The sequence below is a fragment of the Erpetoichthys calabaricus genome, chromosome 1 (genome assembly GCF_900747795.2).
Source record: "Erpetoichthys calabaricus chromosome 1, fErpCal1.3, whole genome shotgun sequence".
Lineage (NCBI taxonomy): Eukaryota > Metazoa > Chordata > Cladistia > Polypteriformes > Polypteridae > Erpetoichthys > Erpetoichthys calabaricus.
The window spans coordinates 299,536,374-299,550,844 of NC_041394.2; the positions used below are offsets into that span (position 1 = coordinate 299,536,374).

The 14,471-nt window shown below is 36.7% G+C and overlaps 1 protein-coding gene across 1 annotated transcript; it reads left to right on the top strand.

Annotated features, from left to right (window-relative positions):
* Positions 1-1,920: 1,920 nt before the first annotated feature.
* On the top strand, positions 1,921-13,291 carry rps16 (ribosomal protein S16). The gene is made up of 6 exons (XM_028817117.2): positions 1,921-2,011; positions 2,104-2,155; positions 8,471-8,572; positions 8,815-8,911; positions 12,490-12,537; positions 13,099-13,291. The coding sequence occupies exons 2-6, from the start codon at positions 2,108-2,110 to the stop codon at positions 13,242-13,244; spliced, it is 441 nt and encodes a 146-aa protein (XP_028672950.1). The 5' UTR covers positions 1,921-2,011; positions 2,104-2,107; the 3' UTR covers positions 13,245-13,291.
* The last annotated feature ends 1,180 nt before the right edge of the window (positions 13,292-14,471 follow it).

Consider the following 14,471-nt stretch of genomic DNA (forward strand, 5'->3'; position numbering starts at 1 on the left):
CACAAAACAAGCTGCCACATCACCAGCTAACCACATTATCTGAACATAAAGAAAGGTGAAGGTCTCAGTAAGGCTGATATCCGAGGTCACCAAAACATCTTAACGGTGTTCTTAGAAAAAAAAAGATTGTCAACAGTTTTGGAAATGTCTGCTGTAGCAGAATGAGAATAGTAACAAGTCGTGGAATTAAGTAATTGGTTTAATTAACAGCAAGAATTGGCTTCTCATTAAGGAACTGGTTGGAGTGACATTGGCAGGAGTATGAAGCCCCAGGTTAGCTGGTCATCTGTTGGCTCGTTTCACATCTCATTTCTGTTTGGCTGCCATTTAATGAAGAAGTGAATCAATTCAGAGGAGTGAATCCTTAAAAGCAGGGCTATTAAAATGAAGGGAAAACAAGTTAATTAGCAGTGAAAATTGGTCACTGATTAGGAAAAGGGTTAGAATGAAAACCTGCAGCCACTGTGGCCCTCCAGGCCCGGAGTTTGACACCTGTGTTCTAGAATGTACCATTTATTTGTAAGCTTAGTGGTGTACTTGAAATGCTTCATAGTCATTATACATAAATGAACCTAGCTGATTAAAGGAAGCTATTCTGTTAGATTTCTTCAGTCATCCATGTTGCATTAACAACAGCATGTGGGACTCCACCGAATTGGTGTAAAAAAAGGATGTCCATGTTGGAGTTCATTTATAGTGATGGCTCAAGAAACGTCTTTATTTACTGAGTACTTCCCGCCACACTTCCGTATAATAAAACACTGTGTGTGTGTGAGCTTGCCTTTGGTCCCTCTGAGCAATCTAATTGGTCAGTTTGGCTTTGGCAGCTCAGTGGCAGGAACTATTACATGCTATGTTAGGTGTGCGAAATTCAATTCCTGATTGTGACTTTTACTTCACTTTTATAAAAAAGGAGTTAAAATGGAGCATTTCAACAACAACAAAGTGAATAACAAAACGAGTAACATTAGGTTGCTAAATACCAACAAGGCACAACCCAAGTCCCCTTCAAAAACAGGAAGTATTAGCAAGAATATGAATTACTTTTTCACAGCAGGTAATGGGGTCCTTACCTTTGCTGGTAGTCAAAAAGTGAACAGGAGGCACGTAAGACACCTCAAAATGAACGAGTCTGAGAAGAATGTTTTATGGCAAATGTGCTTGAGAGATCAGGGGCCAAGCAAGAGAGGTTGTGTTACATGAGGATTAAGTGTTTAGGCACACATTTAGTTATTTGGTTGACACACTTATCCAAGGCAATTTACAACATCTGAGATACAGTTGGTTAATTTCTTTTGTTTTTCTGATTGGAGCAGAGGCAGGTGAAGTGACTTGCTCATAGTCACAAAGTGTCAGTAATGTGATTTAAACCCACAACCTCGGGGTCTGCGGTTCAAAGACCTAACAACTATGCCACTCTGCCTGTCTGTGGCACTGGGCAAGCATTATCAAAAGTATTTTTTAAAATGATTCTATTACCTGTCTTCAGCAGGTAGCCAGTAATTGAAGTAAAGTCGCCCAATTATTATAAAATACAATTTCATCATTATAAATGACACATGAACCGAATAACATTCCTGAATTTGCTTACATCGTGAAAATGTGAATTACGGTAATTAATAAGCCACACTGGACGATGAATGAATACTGGACAATGAATAAGCCACACATGAATCAACACTATAAAAAGAAGCGTGGGAAAATTTTTAATACCTAGTTTTTACGTACTACCACATTTACAGCATAACCCACTTCTGCTCGCGTCTTAAGCTCTACAATTGAATTTCAACACCACCAAGTTCTTTCACGATGTAAAACATAGAAATACCCGTTGCCTGCGTTAAGTACACGCAGACATGTAGCGGGATTACTACGTATTACGTAGCGTAAAGGAAGTTTGAATCGCTCCTCCTCTATGCCGTAAAGCGTTCAGAAAGTGTCGCAATTCAACCCGTGAGTTTGACGCTGGGAAACCCGCTCGCTCTTTCCTGCAGCTTCCGAAAAGAAACGGGTGTGTGTGTATTTGAGCTCTTGGCAATTACTTGATTTTTATATAGCGCAGGACTGGCATAACCATTTCCATATTCTATTTTTGTGTTACAGAAACATGCCAGCCAAGGGTCCTTTGCAGTCTGTCCAAGTGTTTGGACGCAAAGTGAGTAAATTTGCTGATTTCATTCCACGTGTACGACTATCGGTCGCCTTTAGTAGCCGCGGGACTGTTAACGCTTAGATAATAACAACTCTAATAATGTAATTGTCATCTGTTTTCTTATCTGTGTGAGGTATTTTCAAGGTTTGGCCCAATTTTGTACCTCGTTATGCTTTGATACTCATTTCATCGTATGATTTAATTGTTGAGGCCTACATATGCATTTGTTTCTTGTTAGTTCCGTTGGCGAGAAATATCACAAATCGCATTAAGGCTGAAATTCTTGTAGATTTAATGTTTAAACTTACAAGGATTGCAGTGTTTGTATGCTTCGGCCTTTGCTGTAGATAATCGGTAAACATAGTGTTTACAGGGAAACCTTTTTCACCTTAAACATTGGGCCTACTCTACTGAATTACGACACAAACGTGTCATTGATAACTCAGTCTGTACCACTTCACGAACCCAATTGCTTTCTGTAGCTATCAAGACCATACAGCACTGACTTTCCTGGTTGATACTTCACCTTTTAAGCTAAAATTTATCGATAAGGAAAAAAAACAATGACTTTTTTTCCCTGTGATTGCTGCTTGTTTACGTTTTTGTCTTGATTACAAAGGAATCTACAGTAAATTAATAAATACATGTTTAACGTGACCAGTAAATGTTAATTTTGGTTCCCGTCAGTGATTTTAAATTATTTTGATTCATTTACCCATGATACGGAATTTATGCCCATCCATGACTCGAGATATTTGCGTTGTTCAGGTCTTCTAGAACCACGACACCACAGTCGTTTGCAAAACCTTTTTAGTCTTTTTGTGTTCCATATAGCTGACATTGTATGTATTAAAATTTTTGATTGTATGAAGAATGTGCATATAGATTTTGGTTAGAAATGTTAGGCAGTAGTGTAAAGTGATTCATAATGCTATAGTTAAGTGAAGTCGTAATTATTGGCATTTTATGTGAGACCATAAATTAAAAAAATTTTTTTTGGGGTTATTTAGTTTTCTGTCAGAATCAAAATGTATGAAGTAGTTTTACTGTGAATTACGTTTTGTTGAAATAAAAGATGTATTCAAAAATGGATATTCTGATCAACAAATGAAGTACAAAAATCTGTTCATATATATGTGTATTATTCATTATAGATGAGTGTAGTGGTCAGTTTGAAAAGTTTGTTTCTTGGTGCTAAGAGAATTGTCTTCATCTTGGAACTAACTGGTTGTTGACTTTAGCCACACTAAAGATACTTTGTCCCGTCACTGTTCAAGGGGTGGTTGTAGAAGTTATCTACTCCTACAAGTACAGGGTGAGCGAAAAAGAAGTACTACATTTCAAGCGTTTATTCAACAAAAACGCTACAAGGTAAAGTACATTTCATTACGATGCAAGAAAGGGGTTTACAAGATTTTTTTTTTTTTTTTGCTGCGTTTTAAAAATGATATCTTCAAGGTGGTGGCCATCATTAGCGATACACTCTTAAAGACGATTTCTGAATGGTTGTGATTCTATGGCAAATAGAGGGCTTGCAAGGCTTTGAGGTCGGTATGTGTATACCTTTGACTTCAGATAGCCCCACAAGAAGAAATCGCAGAGCGAGATCAGGTGAACGTGAAGGCCACCTGACATCGCCGAGCAGGGAGATCAGCTTCCCTGGAAACATCTCCCACAGAACTTGCATGGTTCTCTGTGTCTTATGAGCTGTTCCATCCCGTTGAAACCAGGCATCCACCACATCCATTTCTTCCAGTTGGTGCCGCAAGAAGTTGTCTAGCATTTCAGTGTAACATTCTGAATTGACAGTGACCGTTGCTCCCCCCTCCTTCAAAAAGTTAGGGCCTACAATGCCAAATTTTGCAACGGCGCACCACACAGTAGCATCTTCATTGTGCAGGGGTCTCTGGTGAAGTTCACGAGAGTTGGTTTCAGCCCAATAGCGAAAGTCTTGATTATTTACGCAACAATTCAAATGGAAATGTGTCTCGTCGCTGTACATGATGATGTCATCTCGGTGAACGGTTTGCAGAATGTTTACGCACAACACTCTACCGCTCTGTCTCTCTCAGTGAGTTCCTGCACTACTATCATTTTGTATGAGGGAAAATTAAGGTCCTTGTGCGAAATCCTCCTCAAAGACATGTTGGAAATGCCTAAGGCAGGAGCATGTTTGAGTGCTGAATGTCTAGGAGACTGCAAAATTGATGCCCTTACAGCTTGGATGTTTTCAGGCGATCGTACAGTACGAGGACAGTATGGAGATTTTCCATCCAATGTTGTACCCGCCTGTCTAAATTTAGCCACCCACTGAAGAATTGTTTTCCAATTTGGGGCGTCATTGTTAGGAGAAATGCTGAAGTGCATTCGGAACGTGCGTTGCATAGTGATCATGGATTCGTTGTTTTTGAAGAACACTTTGACAACAAAAGTACGATGTGCACTGGACCAAGACATGCTGCCCACCGAAACCTAGAAGGGATCACCTATCAAAGGACCCCAACCCACTTGTCTGCCTCTACCTTGCGCAGTGACCTTGAGAAATATGGTACTTAATTTTGGCTCACTCTGCACTTGGGTATCCACATTAATCACAGGTTGGTCTAGTCTTGGAACACCGTGGAACTGTATGAGAGAACAGAGCAGGTTCATTTTCCTTAAGGGACTGCATTCCTTTAATGTGGGAAGTGACAATTTTCACATCTTCTCTAGCTCTGTGTGATGCCCAATGTAATTTTTCTATGCTGTGGTGTTCTGGGCTAGTAACATCACTTCAAGAGAGGCCCGCCGAATCAGTAAGCTAATTTAAAGGGCAGGCTCAGTTGTAGGATGCACTCTGAGCTTCCTGAAGTTTGTAGCAAAGGAGAGAATTTACACAAAACTGTGTGCCATTATGAACAATTCTTCACATCCTCCATCTGATACAGTAACACTGAGGACTGTCAGCCAACAAATTACTCAGTTCAAGTCAAGAAACAGTACTGGGGCTCCTTTATGCCTGCAATATGTTTGCATAATGCCTCACTGCGAATGTGACAGCCAAGTCAAAATTTTTCTTTCTTTTGAATTTTCTTGCTTTATAGTCTTTCTAGTGTGTGTTCAGACCAAAGTGTATGTATATTTTTTTACCTACTTATCTACCTATTTATGTGTTTATTTGAAGACCTTTTGTAAAAAGCCAAATTTCCCCCAGCTGCCTATTTTCTAAACTTTATGTATTTTGGAAAGAAGACCAAAATTGTGATTGACAAATCATTAATCTTATTGCAGCCTATTCCTTGGGGACTGTATTTGAATTTTAAGAAAAGGTAGACAGATGAGCAACTGTGAAAAGCCAGATTTCCCCCTGTGTACAAGTAAATTATTTTCTATCTATAATTGTTAATACCATATATAGTTACGTATTTTAAAATGTGGTCCTGTGAGTGGTTACTATAGCATACAGAAATTCTTTGCATTGAAAAAATTTCCTGTAAAGTTGTTTCATAATTACAAATAGAAGTACATATATTAATATTAACTATAGGGAAGACCGTGAGGGTGGTAGATTACAACTGCTATCTATGGACAATCATTGACAACAGACTAAAATTTGATCTTAACATGAACCAAATCTGTAGGAAGGGGCAGATGCAGATTTTCTTTCTTAGGAAACCCAATTGTTTTAAATTGGACAACACTATGATGACACTTTTTTATGTCCTTTACTGAATCTGTTGTTACAATTGCTTTTATGTGTTGGTTTATGTGAAGATTGAATGTGCCAAAATTAATAGCAATTCACAGCATTAACTAATCTGAAGTTCATATGCACATGATGCATTCCATTTTGGTATGGTTTTATCCTGTTATAATAAAAAACTTAACCAAGTGATTGTTTTTCATGGCATACAATTTTTGTGCCAGTGTAAAATCCAATAGAAAAGTTTTCCCCTCAGGGATTAACAAAGCACATTAAAAAAAAGCATATTGCATTTTAATTCATGCCCATAGATTGTGTGTCATTACTAAAAGCAAAATGGATGTCTTGCATTTTGCTTAGTGGCAGATTGGAGTTTCAATTTTGATTTAACACCATACATTAATTATGACAAAACTGAAAATAAACATATGACGCATCAGGGTCAAAAGATAGGACAAGGTGCGTCCGTAGTTAGGGATTGGATAATGTAGAAAATCCTCCATCTCCTTGAACAGGTGAAAGCTAGCAGTGTAAATGGTGATTTCACTGTCTTCTGTGTCAAAAGAAGGAAAAATATAATAGTCGTTTTCATGGGGGGGTGGGGCAGGTATTAATAAAAAGCCATGGAAAAACCCAAGCTCGGCTTCGGACCTTCTGTTGCAGGACACATTCACATACAGCTTCTATCATTCTCATCAGGTCAGTTTTGAAGTGGTCTGTCATCTTAACCTACAGTAAACGTGAGCAAATTAAAAAGAAACCTTTGAGTAGTTTGGGATAAAAACATGCAGAAATTGAATGGAGTGAGATTTAAATCCATCTCTCAGTAGTGTTGGAGTTTGCACTCAAGAAATTAGAGTGAATATGTGCTGTGGCTAACATGTTTGTCATTGGCTTGTCACGGGTTGTGCACTTAACAACAAGGTGAATAAGTTAGAGAATGTTTAACACAGATTCTGCTGATTTGCGGGTGGATCGTTGTAACTGCTGTTGGAATTTAGGGGAATATCTTTAATAATGTGCTTTAGGGTAAGGTAGGGAAGCTAATGAGTTTTCTAAAATTACTTTTGGTATTTTAAGTGTAATTGGCTTCTGTAAAATACAAGTGGCATCAAAGTAAACGAATGGTAGGATGCATATACAGTATGTATGTACTAGTGGCAAATTATACTTTTTCAGATACAACTGATTTCAAAGAAGATGCTGTAGTTCTAAAACTACAGAGCTACAACTTAATATTTCGTATATTATGAGGTGTGTTTTTGTGTGATGCAAGTAATCTTGTCTTTTATACAAGTTACACTTATTGAACTTAATAGAACCGTAATTCTTACAGGGTCTGCTTGAATAGTTCATGTGGCACACTGTAATAGGGTTGACATAAAATCAGATTCATACCATCTGATTTCCCATTAAAAGTACTGTTTTTTGGAACAGGCCTCAAAAGTCTTGACTAGTGCATCTGTAACTAAAGTGATTGATTTAAAATGTTTGAAATCCTATGTCCAATTTAAAATATTAAAATTAGGTCTTTATCGGTTATTCACAAGTAAATGAGCTGATTTTGAAAAGTTCTTAAATACAGTCAGACAGACTTGAGGCAATTACTACTTGTGACCAAGAGTCATAGGAAAACAGTAATGTTGTAGAAATTGCCAAAACCAGCTGCAGTTTATGATCTTTTGCTTAATTATTTCACAAGGTCATGTATTGTGTTGTGACTCTTGGAGGGCCCTTTAAGGTTTGTTTGTCGGTGCTGCTCCATGTGGCTTGCACTATTTTCGGTTTTCCCAAAAGTGATTATTATTATTAATTGTTATTTTGTTTTAATATTACCCCATGAAATTTATAGTGGTGGCCAAGAATTTTTAATAACTTATTTTCCTGGCGAAATTAAATATTAAACATCCCAACTCAGCAGCGTCAATCAAGGCTGGACAGTACCACACAAAGTAGAAAAACATTCATGGAGGAAAAAAAGAAAAATTCTCACGTAACTCGTGTTGCATAATCCACATGTCCTGTATCCATTTGTATGGCCAAAACATGCAAACTGTGTGCATTTTGTTGCTAAAATATTAACTGTTTCTTCCTGAAAGCTTTTGGTTAAATGTCAAGAAGGAAGTTGTCATTCCTGCAGTGCTGTGCGTTTGAATGGTAGTCAGGTGAAGAAGCAGATCTCCAATTCTCTCTCTCACACACACACACACACAGCATTGAATATTGGACATATGGACCCAAAATGCAGATGCAGAGACTTGATTGGTTTGTGTTGCACCATTCTGGCAGTTAAAGTATACCTACCAGTGACTCGCACTATCTCCACATTGACTCAGTTGCAGTAACCTGTACATTTTGTAACCGACATACGGCCAATTTGATAGATAACCATGGCCAATCCCAAATGGAGCTGCAAGTCTGTGTATGACTATTAGTCTTAATTGTACAAAAATAGCATATATACTACTTTATGACATTAGACAATCAAACTTTTTTTTGCAAGCAAAATATAGATTGTAGAGCTACACTATACCATTGATTTTATCCATGGTATATTTTTTTGGTTTATGTATTGCACAGCAGTATTTCATTTGATTTAAATTTCCTCACTTGCAAATACTACCTTGTCTCTTTAGAAAACTGCAACAGCTGTGGCACATTGCAAAAGGGGAAATGGCTTGATCAAAGTAAATGGCAGACCATTAGAAACAATTGAACCAAGAACTCTCCAGTACAAGGTAAAGTGTGTCCTTTTTAATTGTTTTCTCCTAAAGTTATTTCCTAGATTCATTGCAATGTTTGTTTTTAATTTTTTTTTATTATACAATACTGCATTTAGTAAGATGATGAAATGTTTAGTGGTGTAAGTTAACTTTGTGATAATAGTAAATTATTCTGTTAATGCAAGTAATTTAATATAACTTAATATGACTTGGCTTAAATTTTGTGGAAATTCATGTGAAATATTAATTTTTAACAGCTCCTTGAGCCTGTGCTGCTTTTGGGCAAAGAGCGCTTTGCTGGTGTCGATATAAGAGTTCGTGTGAAAGGTGGTGGTCATGTGGCTCAAGTCTATGGTGAGATCTTTTTAATTTTCTTCAAAAGCTTTAATTTTTCTTTTTTTACATTGCTGTCAGTTTTATCTATAATTTCTAAATCATTGATATTCAAGCTGCAACAGCTAATTGATAATTTCAATAATAAAACTATTTTTTTACTAATTTTTTTTTATGGACTAGTTGCATATTGCATACTGTGGATGCCACTTCATTGGCCAATTTTAATGACATTTTAAGCCCATGTCTGCACTACTACGTTTTGATTTAAAAATGGCATTTTTGTAACCCAAATGATAACATTTTCTCATTGTTTACAAAATTATTCTTTTCCATAGTAAAACAATTGAAAACCCATAGGATGTAATCATTCCCTTACATTGGGCATGCATGTAGCATAGACATCTTTTACTGGATATACACTATGATTTTTGGCACAATTTTACCTCAATTTGTAGTCATCACCTCATGTTTGAGTTGGCCTGAATTTCAGTTTCACATGCAGTATGAGAGAGTGGTTGTAGTGGGCAGTTGCCTGATAGGAAGCATCTTGCAATTGGGCTGTCGCATGTCCGGAAAAATTTCTACAATGTCGAGAATTTCATTCAGCTGTCATAGTATAACCAGTGTCACAAGCTGATTTCTGATGTCGCCATCAGATATTCCAAAATTCATTGTGCAGCGACTGTAATAAGTATGCATTGTACATGTGTATTGTGAGCACCCATGTCATGGTATGTCAGTCGTCCCAAAAATGTATGTTTGTGCAGTTTGAGCACACGTACAACTGGTGACTCAGTCTTGGCAGCGTGAGTAGCCACTTCTAAAAATCACACAAAATGGATGTTAAGCAACACCTTCACCATGGAAGGCAAGTTCTTTATGCCCGTTACGTTGGAATAGTGTTTTTATTTTTTTCCCCAAAAGGTTGACCAGTTAGTTAATAAGATGACATAATGAACAATATCCAGTCAGGGAAGAACCACATAATAAGAACAAACTAACCAGAGTGCGATGGGGTTTTGTTTTCAAAAATCTTAATTTTCGTCTGTCCACACTGAAAACACCATGCTGGCGTTTTCAAAAGTATTAGATTTTGTTGGTTGAAAATGCTGGTGTAGTGTGGAAAAAATACCAAATTGGAGACAAATATCTGCCCTTATTGGATGAAAACCATTGTGAACAGGTTCTGAGACATGGTAGAGCTGGAGAAAGTAAATATGGTGGAGGGTAGAAGACCAAATAACTTTAAAAGTATGAAGTATATTTCATCTTCACATCTAGTAAGAAATCTGTGTCTTCCAAGATCTGTAAAAAAATTAGCTGTCTTGGTACTGGAGTATCATTGTAATGTGGGAGCACCTAAAAAAGTCTGGAGTTATGGTGGTATCTCCCCTAAGCAACACTTGGAAACAATACAGCAGTAATGTCTAACTTTTTCCTCCATATATGAGTCAACGTCATTTTTTTAATCCCCCAATTAGTGGGAATAGAGGCCTTGAACCTTACGATGAGCTGATGCCCCGTCCAAGGATTGTTTGCCTCGTTAATCCCCTTGGGATTAATAAACTATCTATCTGTCTATCTATCCATCCATCTATCCATGCATGCATGCATGCTAGCTGGAATGGGCACCTCCCTGGATTGATGGATTTAATCATTAAACATCCATTTGAGATATTGTGGCAAGGTGTCTTCAGGATTTAATGGGTGTTTCAGATAATGCACAACACAGTGAAGCCAAACCTGTTCTCACTGCGATGATATCTCGCACTGCCACCTGGTGAAATCTTCCAGATTTAAATAAAGTATGCACACAAGTACAGTGGAACCTCGGTTCACGACCATAATTCGTTCCAAAACTCTGGTCGTGAACCGAAGCAATTTCCCCCATAGGATTGTATGTAAATACAATTAATCCGTTCCAGACCATACGAACTGTATGTAAATATATATATATATATTTTTTTTTTTGTTTTTAAGCACAAATATAGTTATGTAAACCATAGAATGCACAGGGTAATAGTAAACTAAATGTAAAAACATTGAATAACACTGAGAAAACCTTGAACAACAGAGAAAACTAACACTGCAATAGTTTGAGCTATAGTGCTACCAACCGCTAGCTAAAAAAACTTTTTTTTTTTTTTTTTAAATGAGTTTTAAGCACAGGGAAAAAAATGAACATTTGAAAAAATCCGTAATTTGATAAACCATCAAGAAAAGTAACATTGCAACAATGCACGCAACGAACCGATTGCTGTAAACAGAAGTGAAAACAAAAGAATGCACTGGGCTTGATTTAACTGCCTTCCTACCTTATGCGTCCAGCTCTCTCTCTCTCATTGCCTGTGTGTGTGTGTCTCTCTCGTGCTACCGTGTGTGTGTCGTGCTCTTTTGCTCGCTGCACAGGAAATGCACAGGGAGAGACTGAACATGTATTAACCGAAAGGGAAACTGGCTTGTTCATATACCGAGTGTGTGGTCGTGATCCGAGGCAAAAGTTTGCCGAACTTTTTGGTCGTAAACCGATTTGTACGTGTACCAAGACGTTCGTGAACCGAGGTTCCACTGTATAAACAGTACAGTGCTTGCATAGCAGTAGTGTCCACAGGTGCATGCGTCATGGTAAATATAAACCCGGCCTTAGGCTAGACCTTAAAGGTAGTAAAGTAACAAGACTTGTTACCATGCACACTTTTTGGCATATATAATTTTAGAGATCTCTTGTCCCAATATTATGAAGGATAGTATTGTGCAAGGAATAAACATCATCTTGCACTTTTGCACAAATACAGCGTTTTTTTTTTTTTTAAAGAATGGACTAACTGAAATAATTGATTAGCACAAAAGTTGATAGTTGCATTCCTACTTAATATTGCCATATATACCAGCTTCATGACCTTTTAAAAAAGAAATTAATATTGGAGGTAGCACTTGAACGGATAATGTATTGTTTTAATTGGTAAACAAAAGTAAATTTTGTTTAGTACATTAACTAATCTTGACTTCAGAACCTTTCTGTAGTACAAGTTTATTAGGCAATATTTTATTGGTGTAAAGTGTACACTGTTGTTAACAAAAAACTAGTTTTGAGGTGGTTGTTTCTTGGGACCAATAGTTTATTTTTTTAGTGTAAATAGTGTATAACATTAGGCATGCAGCAACCTCTGAAGTCATGTTCAGAAGGTTTGGTGTATTCTTCTGAATGTTTTTAATTGCCTACTTGCAGTTGATTAGTTAAATGTTTAAAACAGGTTAATTTAGGGCAGTCCTCTGTTTTATAATGAAAAATAATTATATTTTCTGCCTTTGTTCCCCTTTTTCAGAAACATTTTAATAATGTCTAATTTGTGATCAAAAATAAAAATTAGGCAGATGGAATTCTTCCTCTAGTATATGTTGTTACAAATGAAAATTTTTGTACTTCAATCTTTGTTTTATACATGTAGATTTTCATACTAGCAAGAAAAGATGTTATTGTTGTTTATGTTCATCAATGTATAATTTTGTCTAAGTTTTCTTCCCTAGATATTATTTAACCTAGTGTTCTTACATTCTATGCTCTCTTTAACTTCCTTTTTTCTTTTTTAAAACAGCTATTCGTCAAGCCATTTCTAAAGCTTTGGTTGCCTATTATCAGAAATGTGAGTTTTATTTTTCAAAATTGCTATGTAACTTCAGTATATTGCAAAGCTTATTTTTCCATGGGTCACAGTTAATTTGTAAAATTTTTCTACTAATAGTCTAGTCTGACTTACTGCAACAGATCTATTTTATTACATCTGCTCTGTAGTACTTCGCATGTTATACTGGAGCAGTCTGTTTTTTTCTTTCTCTGTGGTTTAACCATATATTGCATCACATTGTGTAATGTAGTGAAATAATGTATAACCTGAAGAACCACATAAAAGTGTCACACAGTTGAAGTAACAATAGTATGCCATGATAAAGGAATTTGTTTAAAATGTTACAGTTCTATCTATAATTATATGCATCATTCAGAATTAAAGAACTTCCCCTTTATAATTTTGATAAATTTTGTTCCAATTATGTCTGGAAATGTTGTTTAACGTGCATCGAAGAAAACATTGTTCGATACAAAAAATTAACAGTTTCGTAATTTAAAAAATACAAGTAATTTAATTTATTGAACATAGGCTAATATACAGAGTTCATTGTTCTGAAGATGTTTTTACTCTCTGTAGATGTTGATGAAGCCTCCAAAAAAGAAATCAAGGATATTCTCATCCAGTACGACAGGACTCTGCTGGTTGCTGATCCACGTCGCTGTGAGGCCAAGAAGTTCGGTGGACCTGGAGCTCGTGCCCGCTACCAGAAGTCATACCGTTAATTTTCTGTATATTTTCTTTCAAAAATAAAGTTAGAAATATTACCAAATTGTATTTTGTATTCTTGTTTATAAATGAGAGATTCAGTATTTCATAACTGTGCATTGTAGTAGATAAATTGATGGAGATGCTGTCCAGAAGGATCAGAATTAAGTTGTGACTAAAGGGATGAAATAAAAATACCTTTAAAGTCAAGTTGATTAAAATGCAAAAGATTACAGGTGAGTTTTTCAGTGAGGAATGAATGAGTTCAGAAATTGGAAGCAACAAAGCAGAGACACTGTAGGGTCTCAGTTTGGTGCAAATTAAGATGCTAATAGTATTAGGAGATGGATTGTTTCCCCCTTTGAGAAGAGATTTAGAAAATAGATTTTTTGCAGTGGTAAAGATTACAAGACCATCGTCGCTGTGCATAACTTTGAGACGCAAAGCCTGTTTATCTTAATGACTAGAGTTTGGTTAGTGTTGCCTTGTGATATACACAAATATGAACTGCACAGGATGACAGATAACATAACTTCCTCATTTTTTAGCACAGTTTTAAATTTCCAATGTATCGCCAGTGCACTGCATTTTGACAGCTAATTCATGTGCTTCTTGATGACGCTGTTAAATGTTTTCCAGGTATGGCAAGTTCAGCTGTAGCTCTCCTATGCTTTTATATGTGGTAGAACTACAAAACATGAGGAATCAGACTGCAATGTTGGTTCCATTTGTCTGCTTCAGAACACTTATTTCCTTTGTCGCTGTATTGTATGCTCTGTACGTCTAGCTGTGCATTTCTTGTCAGCTGATGTGCACGTGCACACACACCCCAAACCATTTTAAGTTTTTGTGGCTCATGGGAAACTTCTGAGCCAGAGTTGCTGGTTGTTGCAGTACGGTATCCATGGGGTTGCACACTGACTTTTCCTTTGGGGAGGGGGTGGTGTAGTGTGATGCCGATGGTGGTAGCTAGTCCTGCCACAGGGGCACAGTCATACACAGGGGCACACATACACAAACTTCATCGGTTTTATACGTCTGTCAACTAGGCAACATGTCTCTTAGGACAAAAATTTATTGTGAAAATAACAGAATTTAGATGTTAATGTTGCAAAATCTGAGGATGTGCTGTGAATGCAGTGCATTATAGATCTTAAAAAAAAAAAAAAAAAAAATATAGTAATGCAAACAGTCTTAAAAGAGTACTGATTCAATTGTAAAATTATGCTGTCCCTACTATTACC

Excerpts from the sequence above, each read along its gene's own strand:
- rps16 (XM_028817117.2), top strand. The coding sequence starts at position 2,108 with ATGCCAGCCAAGGGTCCTTTGCAGTCTGTCCAAGTGTTTGGACGCAAA. Across the intron at positions 2,156-8,470 it reads TCCAAGTGTTTGGACGCAAA|AAAACTGCAACAGCTGTGGC; the intron begins GTGAGTAAATTT and ends TTGTCTCTTTAG. Across the intron at positions 8,912-12,489 it reads TCATGTGGCTCAAGTCTATG|CTATTCGTCAAGCCATTTCT; the intron begins GTGAGATCTTTT and ends TTTTTAAAACAG.